This window comes from Apis laboriosa, unplaced genomic scaffold (assembly GCF_014066325.1).
Source record: "Apis laboriosa isolate Shangri-la unplaced genomic scaffold, ASM1406632v1 scaffold10_cov145, whole genome shotgun sequence".
In the NCBI taxonomy this organism is placed as follows: Eukaryota; Metazoa; Arthropoda; class Insecta; order Hymenoptera; family Apidae; genus Apis; species Apis laboriosa.
The window spans coordinates 895,688-907,591 of record NW_025220804.1 but is presented as its reverse complement, the minus strand read 5'-3'; the positions used below and the strand labels follow the sequence as shown (position 1 = coordinate 907,591).

The following is an 11,904-nucleotide window of genomic DNA, read 5'->3' as shown; positions in this document are numbered from 1 at the left end:
ATATTACCATTTTATCTTCGATATTTATTATAAAGTGTTTGATCATCCTGATTTTTTTTTCTTGATTTGGATTTATTTCGTTAGATTTTTAATTCGCACTAATAAATAATGTCACTGTGTATTGTATACTCGAAATTTAAATAAATCTTAGTCTGTTACCACAATCTTTCATCTCAATATCTAATATTGTTGAAATAATTTAAATTTTAATTTAAAATAAATTCTATCTTAAATTCATCGCAAACAATAAATATTTTTATTAAAAATAAATTTTAAATTTAATTCAAGTTTGCAACATGCGATGTTCCCGATCGAAAGAATTCGACGAATCGAAATTTTCGCAAGAACGGCAACACCTTTTTCTAAAAGCAACCACGTTGCAGTATCGTTTCAAACTCGGTATGGAGCAGAATCGATTCTTGTCTCTGAGGCAACGAGATGGAAATTCGATAGCTCTGGTCACGTGACCGGTGCAAGAACGGATTTCCGTTTTTACGGTCGGACCGTCGCAATTGTAAAACGATTCGTTCTCTGGAGGAATGCATCTGGCTATTCGCGACTGTATACCTTTCCCATTTTTCTTCGAGCACTGGAAAAGAAAAAAAAATACGAATATATTAATCTGAAATTATAATAAAATTAAAATATTATTTCAATATCGAGATAATTTAAAATATTATCTTTTATGATATTAATATTATCTATGATGTTACAGGGACTAAGGAAAAATGGACAAACTTCACATCTTCATAATCACCCAACTTCACAACTATTATTCGTTTTTACTTGTTGGACATGAAGATCCCTGTACCACAATATTATATCTATGATATTGCATATCATATATTGTTCATATGACAAATTATCATTTATTTTTTTAATTTATGTATTTTCAGAAGGTTAAGATAAAATTACCGAAGACCAATCTGTAAAAATCCAACGTCCAGGGCAAGGAATCCTGTTACATTCTCTGGTATTCGTAGGCATAGAATTCGATTGACATATGGATGATTGTACCATCGTTCTATACACTTCTATTTCGTTATTCCTATTCATTTCTGTTCCATTGAAACCCGAATGAATGCAATAGAGCTGTCGTAATTGTACACCAAATTTTCCACATGTAGTTGAACATGCTTCCCATGGACCTGGTATCCATTTGAAGGTACAACTGTGAGTTGAAAAAATAATTACATTTTATTTTTTAAAAAATTATGTTATTTCTTTTAATTAAAATAATAATTAAGAGATTAGATTACTATCAAACCAAATGAAACCAAATTCCAGATTTTTGTTATTATTGTTAGTTTTAGATTTTTAGTAAAATAGATACCTAAAGACGTTGCATTTCTCTATCTCTTGACTCGGTTTGGTCGTCAATGGGCATTTTCTTCGCGACACTATTCTCCCTGTTTTCTCATCCTTGCAGACTATCATTTTCTGACGGGTTCCACCACCGCAACTGGCCGAACAAAAGCTCCAACCACCGAATAGCCATATATATCTATCCTTAGCGCTCCTTTCATCGCGATTTAAGAAATATCTTAAGGAAACCGTAGTCGAGATTCCTTGCTGTATCGTATTCTTTGCTACTATAAGCTATAGAAAATTTACCATTTTTAAAATATGAAGAATTGGTGCAGAATTGAAAATATGGTATGTTGCAATTTGACAAAATTCTTTTTTTTTTTTTTATTGTATTTTAATATGTACAAAATTGTTAAGTTATATTTTACAATTTCATACCAAAATGACGACATCTTCAAACGTAGTACCATTCGCCTCTATGGAATATGTGTTATTACCACATTTCTGAACTCGAAAGGCAGCACCTTGAACAATCGTTATATCTCGCTTTCGAGAAGCTAAATTCTCCTGAACGTTTCGTCTTCTCCTGCCATCACCAATCACGATTGTCAAGTTATCTCTGTGGAAGTGTGGAGATGCAGCTATTGTGATGTTCATATACAAATTGTGCGCCTCTCGTGGTATTATAGCGACGCGTGTTACTTCTAGAAAATTTAAATAAATATAATAATATATTCTAAATTAAAATTTATAAGTATTTTATTTTATTAAAAAAATAATATATAATTAAAAATTAAAAAATTTAGATTCAACGTAGTATATTTATATTTATATTTTCTAAAGTTTTTTTACAAAATTAAATATTAATTTTATTGAGTTAATAATTTAAATATTACTAATATTAATGAATTTTTAAATTTTACAGGTCTGATAATTCTGATAATTCAAATATTTCAAAAAGAGATGCCATAAATTAAATTTTTCAACTACCAATCACATCGTTCATCGCATAGTTTCTCGATAGTAATTAAAAGTTTTTGCTGTTTTACTTCCCCTCTCTTCTTCTACGTCATAGAACTTGGAGAAAATCGAAGTAAAACTTCGTTCTTTCGTGCGATATAAGTTAACAACTAATCACTCCATCTTCGTAATTCTTATACTTTTAAACTAATTCGAACGATCCTCTTAAATATCCTCGAGGGAAATTTCATCGACATTTCTAAGAACTCAATTTTAACTGGACTGACCTCGTCGAAGTTTCCGATGGAACTTGGTGATGATATTTTCGCAGCTCGAATTATCACCATCGCATACACCGCATAGATCGAATACTTTTTTCGATCCTAAAACGTGATCGCATCCCATTTCATGGCACTCGCCCTAAAGAAAGAAATTTTTTAATAAATAATCATAAATGCAGTTAATCATAGAACTATTCTATTAGTGTAGATCTTGGATTATAATATATGTTAGATCAGTATATTAAGAAAAGAAAATAACAATGTTAATCAAATAATGTTAATCGGAATCTTTTTTAGCTCATGTTTCTTGAAGCACAGACAAAGATAATAGATAATCAGAGAAGGACAGAGATAGGGTAAAAATATTGAAATCAGCGCCATCTCCAGAGTGCCGCAAATAAAACACATAAAGAAAGATAGGAAATAGTGGGGAAAAAGATAGAGTTAGCGTAAGAATTAACTATTAATGCCATCTGTTAAGGATCGAAGACAACCTCTTCAAAAATAGTAGGTAAAGTAGAATAAAAATTGAATGTTAGTGCTATCTTTCGGTTGTTTTTAGAAAATAAATAATTTTGATAAGAGATGGCATTGGGCATCAATTCTTACTCTACTTTATCTTTAAAGATAATATCTGTAACTTCTAAGAGATGGTACTAACAGTCAATTCTTATCCGATTTTTGTCCATTTTTCATTCCTTTTTCTTTCTTTATCTTTTTATCTATATTTGGCAATAAAATTATATATTTATAGTGACAGTACAAATGATAATGGTTCCGATACTTGACAAACTTTATTGTCTTTATTGTTACCTAATTTATTAGATAACAATTAACAATAAAATATGTATTATTCAATAAAATTTGTACATATTGTAAATATATTTCATGTAAAAATTAATTTTTCTATATATTTTTCTATATTTTATATTTTTATACTTTGTAATATATTTTATGTATTTTACTTTTCATTTTTTCTTCAACAAATTTCTTTTTTACAATTTTCTTGACAATTCTGCGAATTAATGGGATAAATTTATAAAAGGTAAGTATAAAACAGCTAAATATATCAAATTTCATAATTAGTATTAAGTAAAATGATGAAAAAATGATTTATTTCTGCAAATATAACACTTAAAAAAGGTAAGTATGAAGAAAGGTAAGTATGAAGAAAGGTAAGTATAAAAAAAGGTAAGTATAAAAAAAGGTAAGTATAAAAGAAAAATAAATTTCAAGAAAAATTTCGAGCATGAATTAATTTTCGAAAAGTCGAAACATTTGAAGAATTTAGGCAGTTCTTGGAAGTGACGTCAAATTCCTAGAATTCGGCTGTTCTTGGAAATGACGTCAAATTCCTGGAATTATCGAGATTCTCGAATGAAAAAAATTTTTGGCCAATTTTGCGATTTTGTATCAGGAGAACATAAGTTGATAGGAGGTCGCTCGAAAAATTTTTCTTGGAAGTGACGTCAAATTCCTAGAATTTCGGCAGTTCTTGGAAATGACGTCAAATTCCTAGAATTATCGAAATTCTCGAATGAAAAAAATTTTTGGCCAATTTTGCGATTTTGTATCAGGAGAACATAAGTTGATAGGAGGTCGCTCGAAAAATTTTTCTTGGAAATGACGTCAAATTCCTAGAATTTCGGCAGTTCTTAGAAGTGACGTCAAATTCTTGGAATTATGGCTCGCCTATGACTTTCCCTTCGAAGAATACAATTTTAAAATAAGTTTTATATAGATATTTGATATATTTTATGCATTTTACTTACCTTATATACTTACCTTATATACTTACCTTCTACAGTTTCCATTTTTTTATGTTTTTTAATCGTTTTTTCAACAGTTTCCTTAATTCTAAAGGTATTTATATTTTATATACTTACCTCCATCATACTTTATCTTGAATATTTCATTTATTCTCAATAATATTAAAAAATGTTTCGGATAAAAATTGAATGGTTTCAAAAGAGGTATATTATCATGTTATTAATTTTTCCGTAGGAGAAAGGATAAAAAAGTTGTGAAGATCAACTTCGTTTTTTTATATAGAATCATATATTTTTTAATTCACTAATCGATACAGTATTATATTCTCTATAAAAAAGTATTAAGCCATATATGTCTAAAATGTTTTATTTCAAAAGATAATTAGATATAATTAAATTTTTCCTAAAATAATATTTTTTATTTACAAATGATACAATAGTTTCTTATAGAGAATAACATGCTGCATTTACCAATCAATTAAAAAATATATGATTCTATTTAAAAAAAATAATTTGACATTTATATTTCTATATATCTATAACATTTTATAACTATAACTATATATCTATGACATTTATATATCTATATATCTTTTCTATATATCTAACAAAGAATTAAGAACATCAGATTCTTGAAATTATCCAATTTTTATTTAAAACATTTTTTAATATTATCAAAAACAAATAAAATAGTATTAATTTCGAGTGTATATTCATATATTTAATCAATTTACGATTCTGGATTCAAATGCACTCGTTATACAAAATTAAAAGATTAAATTTTAAATTAAAAAATTGTTAATTCAAATTCAAATTTTTTAAAACGTTGTAACTTTGGAAAGAAATATCATAAAGTAATCATTCTGGGCTCATTTCAAAGAGTAAAGCCTCTATTTTGAAATACCTGAATTGAATTTTTTTTTGATAACTCTTTTATATTGAAAAACAAAATTCAGAACGGAGAATAATTTTTTCCTTAAAAATTTCGCAAATTATATTGTTTCTACGAACTTTAATAAATTTTCTACACATTTTATTTTATAATAACCTTTTAAAGGGAAGTCTTCTCTTTAAAACGAGTCCTGAAAAGTTAGAATACGATTTCTTTTTCACTTACAATACTCATTTTTTATTCAACATTTTATAGAACAATAAAAAAGATATCGTACATCGACTTTTAAAGTTATTTTAAAGAGGAGACTTCCCTTTCCTCTAGAAATTCGTTGCAAAATAAATTACATATAAAATTTATTAAGATTACAACCCATCCAAGATGTAAAATTTTTAATGAAGAAAATTATTCTTCCATTCTTCTCTCCGTTTCTCAATTTAAAAAGATCACTGATGAAAATTTAATTCAGATGCACGAAAATAGAAGAACGAATCCAGAATCACTGCCACATTTCTCCAAAGTTACAAAGCAGTTCAAATAGAAGAAAATACTTTTAATAAATCTTCTAATTTTGTCTATGAAAAAGAAAAAAAGAAATGACAAAATTTAAAAGTAAAAGAGAATAAAACTATTAAAGGATATTAAAAAACTTCAAATACTTTATCTTACCTGTATACATATATCTGTCGATCCATAAGAGCATGGGGTGCCATCGATCAAATGCTTCCTCGTGTAAAATATCTCGTCTGTCTCTTTACTCCTGCAGACCAATCGACATCTCAAGTTCTCCTGATTGGAGGCGTGAGGTAACCAAGTTACGTCGCTAGTGGAATCGAATCTCTCGAGATAAAGAATATTGGCCAATTTGGTGCACTGTTGAGCTCTGAGATCGATCGAGGTTAGACACATTGGCAAATCGCATACCCTGCAATCGTCGCTGGGCCCCGAACAGTATTTTCCACCGTAGGCTGGCCTTTGAAGAAAAAGAAAATCGATAAAGATCAAAGATAAAAATTATTTGGTTTAAAGAAAAAAATGAAAAAGAATCGTTCGAAATGCTAACAGAGGCTTGTTGCACTTTCGCGTTCGACATTGTACTCCTACTCCACAGGTCCTCGAACACTTGCTCCAGGAGGTCCACCCGCTCCAGCCACCGTTTCTAGGTTTATTCAGTATCACGCCAAAATCGAAATTTTTTCTATTTGTCGATACGCATCGACCCTTTATGCACCACTGAAACAGCATTCAGATAACTAACTTATTTTTAACATTTGTAATCGTTCGATAATTGACATTAAATATTTACCTTCGAGGTTCCACACAACGTGCCTTCCAACGGTGGTCCCTTCTTGGTCTTGCAAGATTCGGAAATATTGCTGTTGCCACACCATAAACGGGAGCATGGTTCCTCGATGTCAAAAGTTTTGCAATGCTCGTAACTTTTCATTCAAAAATACAATTTCGTGCAAATGATACGAAATTTCAAAGTGAAATTAAAAAAATTTTAAAAATTTCTGAATATCAAACTGAAGATATAAAATATATATTATTTATGTATAATTCGTGCACATATGCGACAAAGAAAACTCACCCTTCGCCAAATTCCATGCGACATTGCTCGTCCATGGTGAACGTCTCCCGAACAGTTGTTCTTAATTGGCCTAGGCTATCGTGTCTCGGTTTGTTCAGCAAACAGGACCACCGTCTGCAAATATCTATTTTAAGAGTATATAATTCTAAAAAGGATATATTCCAGAGTAAAATAACCATCGACTTACCTCACTCTTCGATGGAATTCCTTTTTGGAACAGGCGGACCAGTAGAAGTGATGGAATGTGGCCGCGACCATGGGCGCCATCACGCTTCCTCGAGATCCCTCTTCCTTGCAAGCATTTCCGGTCATCTCGTCTCCGTCGTGAGTCAAGCCTAGACTATGATAAACATTTTTATGTTAAAAATGGAAAAAAAATCGATTATGCTAAAGTGAAAACAAAGATATGTGATTCTTTAAGATACAAACAGGAAGATACTTGTAGAATAACATAATAATGTTTGTGCAAAGAGGAGATAAGGAAATATTATGAAAATGATTCATTTTGATAACAGTATTAGGCTTATATAAGTTGCTGGACCAAAAAGAGGCATCAATTTCTAACAAAAATATGGTAAAATATATAGAAATATAAATAATAAGAGACAAAAATAGATTACAACAATCGATGTAATCATTGTGTAATTACAGTATTGCTATTATCTTCGAAGATACAGTGGTTTAAAATTGCCTGAATTTTTAAAGTAAAAAATTACAAATTGCTCTTTTTTTTGAACAATGATAATTTTGAAATTCGAGGTTGCATCAGTCGAATGAAAGTGCATTTTAAAGGGCAATATTCTGCGTCCAACCACCTCTAATCTGATTTGAAAAAGCTATTATTTTGAAAGCTACAGTTTAAAATTAAAAAATTAAAAATTACTCTTTCTTTTCATACGATGATATTTTCGCAAGTCGAATCATGCCAAATGTAAAAGCGTTTTAAAATATTCATTTCTAATAATTCGTTGTTCATTCTCTGAAAATTATTATAGTAATTTTAATTTCAATAAAATTTATTCATAAAATTTCAGTTGAATTAAATTAAATTAATTAATGATGCAATTATTTCTGGAATCAGCATCAACTTTTAATATGAAATCACTTTTAATATGAAAGAGTCTTGTTGTTCGGATAAGCAGATGAAAACGCATGAAATATTAAAAGAAATATTACGGTTTTATGAAAAATATTGCATAATAATACAATACAATACTTACATGTGTGCCACCTCATGCGCTATGATAAAAGCACTAGTCAAACCCTCGTCTCGATTCAAAGCGCATGATCTGGAAGGATCGCATACCCCCGACACAGGTGCGTACCCGGAAGGACCTCCTATATCTAAGCGTGTCAGCCATACTGCAACATCATGATTTACATCTGCCGAGGATAACATTTTTCTATTCCATTTATTTACGTTTTCGAGAGAACGTCTGGCGTCACCACGGCGAACCTATATTAAAATTTATAAGTTATTGCACTGTTTACGCTTTCATAATTTTCATATTCTATTTTAACATTGTTAGATTTCCCTTCGTAACTTAGGTTACGAATAAATTGACTTAAAAATAAATTTTCCATCACTTACCATTCCATCTCTTTTCTCCGCGTATAAAATCATTCGCACGATCACTAGAACCATATTCGAATCGAGAGATGGGTCCATATAAATCGCGCTGACCTGGAATTCAAATATAACTCTAATCGAATATGTCTGAACTATCTTTTATAAGTTAATATCAATCGATAAAATTACTCACGATGTTCAAAAGAGCCAAGATATATTGTTGTACTCGAATTCCGTGAAAATCGATCACAGAATAATCTGCAGCTATTCCAAGCTCCAACCATCGTGGCGGCGATTCTTTACTGCCTTGTTTTCTTCCTGGAAATATATCCATCGATTCATATTTCCATCGAAATAATTTTTCAATAAAAATTTTTCAATAAAAATAATTTTTATTGAAAAAGTGAGAAATTACTTTTCGAAAATAATTTTTAGCTTACTCGATATTTTGTTTCTTTGAGCCCATTTGGGCCCAGAAAAATGTCCAATCTCCTCAGAATTTACGTCAACCAATAATTCTTCCACACTCGTATCGTTATATTCTGCAGATATTTCGTCTTTCTCATCGTATAAAATTAGTTTCTCAGCTTCTGGATATTCCATGTCAAATATGTCCCCGGAAAGATTGTAAAATGTCTGAACATCGTGTTTCAATGATTCCCGTCTTCTTCGCTTCGATTTTTTATCTTTTCTCTCTTTCTTCGATTTCTCTGTAATTGAAAATATAAAATAATTTCATAATTTTAAGAATTTATATTTTATTCTTCAGTAAAAGTGATTTAATAATTAAAATTTTGTTTCGTTTTAAAACCTGCGTACCGAATGGATATTCGAAGAATAAATAATTAATTTATAAACTAAAAGTTGTGTCTCGAATTTTCCTGCATGTATATGCGATAAATTCCGATGCAACTTGACTTGTACGGTTCACAAAGTTATATCCGCGTGAATGTATTACGTAATTCAATTGCAATCAATTTTGTAAATAATTGATGAAACTAGAATTCGTTTCCGTGTTGAACACAATTTTAGAGAAGATTACTTTTAAGTATAATAAATTTTCCATCGCTTTTTTTTTACTAAATATACATAAATCTTCGATCTATTTCTAAATATATTAAAAGAATAAAAAATTTCCAATCAATAATTTCAATCGACTTATTTCTCAATCAACGAACCAATTGATCCACGAATCGATCTAATTTATATTAATAAATACTCTACTCGGATATTCGTGCATTTGCAACAGAAAGTTACACACTACAAGAAGTTATCGTATTTAAATCTACTTCTGATGATAAATAATACAATCGTTATTATCTCTCGATACCTGCAACATCATCACCCACATTTTCTCTCGTCGACCACCACGTAGCTTGCTTCGACTGAAACATAACGTGTTCACCGTTCGTCAATGGTTGCACGAAGAACGATTTCTGACCGATCAGCATCATCGCGTACACTTCCTCCTCGCAGATAGTGACCACGACGAAGGAATTCTCATCATCTTCCAAACTTCCCCGTCGTAGATCGCACCTCGCCTTTTCGTGATCCTCTAACCTTCTTTTCCCATGTTTTACCCAATCCACGGTAAAATTTGAGAAGAGGAAACGATCGTTGACCACGGTCCTCAATGTCCAGTTGCTGATTTCGAGGAACATCGGTTCCAAACTTTCTCGAGTCGATCTTCTTCCTCTCCCGTTCTCGTTCGAGATCACTCGAGGATGAACGATCTCGTACTCCTGCAAATTATGCAAAAATTCCCCCATTCTCGATTTCGTCGCTATCGTACCGAGTAGCAGCCACATGGTGAGCAGAAAACTCGGAAGTTTCGATTGCGTCATGACGTTTCCTTTCGGCGAGAATTCAATCGAATTTTCCGGTCGCTTGAAATCCGAGGAGCATGTTTCTACTCTCTATATTGCGGATATAGTTATGTCGTGACAAGGGGATCGAAGAAGTCAACAATATTCTCATTTTGTCTCTTCGATTCATGTGCACTGCTTTCCATCGCGGTGAAAAGCGGACGTTGAGGTTATGTTGATCTTCTTGCAACTGGACATTTTTCTGGACATTTCTCTTTTCTTTTTCAGCTAAGTTTGAGTAGATAGAACTATTGTGAATCATTGGTATCACTTTGATCACTTTGATAATTAATCGATATTCACGAGTAGATCGCTTGATACAAGTTTAAGAAAGAATTGAATTCTACGATTCTTGCGTTTAAACTGTTGTAATTAGTAGAGAGCAATGCTGCACTATTTTATAAACTTCAGAGAAGTTTCGCAATGGTGGATACGATTCCCGTTTGAATTATCGCAAATAAATGAACACAAATTTAACAGAATGACACGAAAATATCATTTTACACAATTTTTTACAATACGAGAGAGAATAATTCTTCGAGGTAACTCTAGCAAGCTTGAATTTTGCGTATTGCGAAAAACTCGTGGCGACAATTAACGATTCACTGCAAATCAGAAACTGGATCGCGAGTGTGGTCGAAAGTAGAACGAGCGATAATAGCGATCACGACAATCGTACGCCTTTCCTCAAGGTTTTTGTCACACACGAAAATTCAACTTTTCGATTCCAAAATTTTCGAAATCGTCTATATCATCTCTGGTGTAGTAAAAATTTAAATAAGAGAACGAAAAGTAGTTCGTTTAACTTCTGATGTGAACGTTAAAAAACAAGATTCGCGATGTGGCAATCATCTCGAAGATTTCTCACACTGAAAATTCCAATTTACATTTTACGAATTACAATTTTTCCGCCTCGAAACGATATGCATTAATGGTAGTCGTCAAAAATGGTTTAGAATGAAAATATATTGAGAACGTGAATAGTAAGAAAAAAATTTTATATCGCGACAATTGCTTCTTCGCGTGAAAATTCGAATCTAACTTGTGATTTTTTTCCTTTCGAAATAGTGCACCACGTGGTAACAATGACATCGCGCATTAACAGCAATTACACGGAACACGCGAAAACTCAAGCTTACATTGCATACAATTTATCTAAACGGCACACGTCGTTCTCTTCGTAAGTGTAAAAGTAAAATGAAATAGTTCTGTTATATTTTGTCTCGATACATGTACGACGTATATAAACACGAAGGAAGGAGAGTTATGCTAATACCGATTACACAGGTTTGTAAACACATGAAAATTCGCACTCGATTTACAAATTTGTCTGTCGAAACGGCGCGTATGGTCTCTGTTCACATGGAATAATGGAATAAAATGGATAGTTCTTATATCACATGTCTCGATACAGTGGCGCGAACACGAAGAATTATGATGCGATTGCACAGCTCTGAACACGAGAAAATTCAAGCTCACATTCGATTTGAAAATTTCTTCGTCTGGAAACGGCGCGCGTTGTCTTTTGTTCACGTGGTAAAATTGACATGAAATGGAATGATTTTAGTGTTATATTTTGCCTCGATCGACGTTGAACGCGGCGGTGCGAACACGAAGGAACGAGAGTCGTGGTGCAACTGGCGGCCACATGGAGTGAATAGGAACGAA

The 11,904-nt window shown here is 31.6% G+C and overlaps 1 protein-coding gene across 1 annotated transcript; it reads right to left on the bottom strand.

Annotated features, from left to right (window-relative positions):
* Positions 1–233: 233 nt before the first annotated feature.
* Positions 234–11,904, bottom strand: LOC122710931 (A disintegrin and metalloproteinase with thrombospondin motifs 3-like). Its single transcript, XM_043929199.1, has 15 exons — positions 9,702–11,904; positions 8,812–9,081; positions 8,565–8,689; positions 8,393–8,485; positions 8,022–8,257; positions 6,989–7,141; positions 6,802–6,915; positions 6,517–6,649; positions 6,274–6,443; positions 5,880–6,183; positions 2,556–2,688; positions 1,747–2,012; positions 1,334–1,599; positions 916–1,171; positions 234–589 (listed from the first exon to the last, which is right to left on the bottom strand). Exons 1-15 carry the CDS (start codon positions 10,213–10,215, stop codon positions 284–286), a joined length of 3,339 nt encoding a protein of 1,112 aa, XP_043785134.1. The 5' UTR covers positions 10,216–11,904; the 3' UTR covers positions 234–283.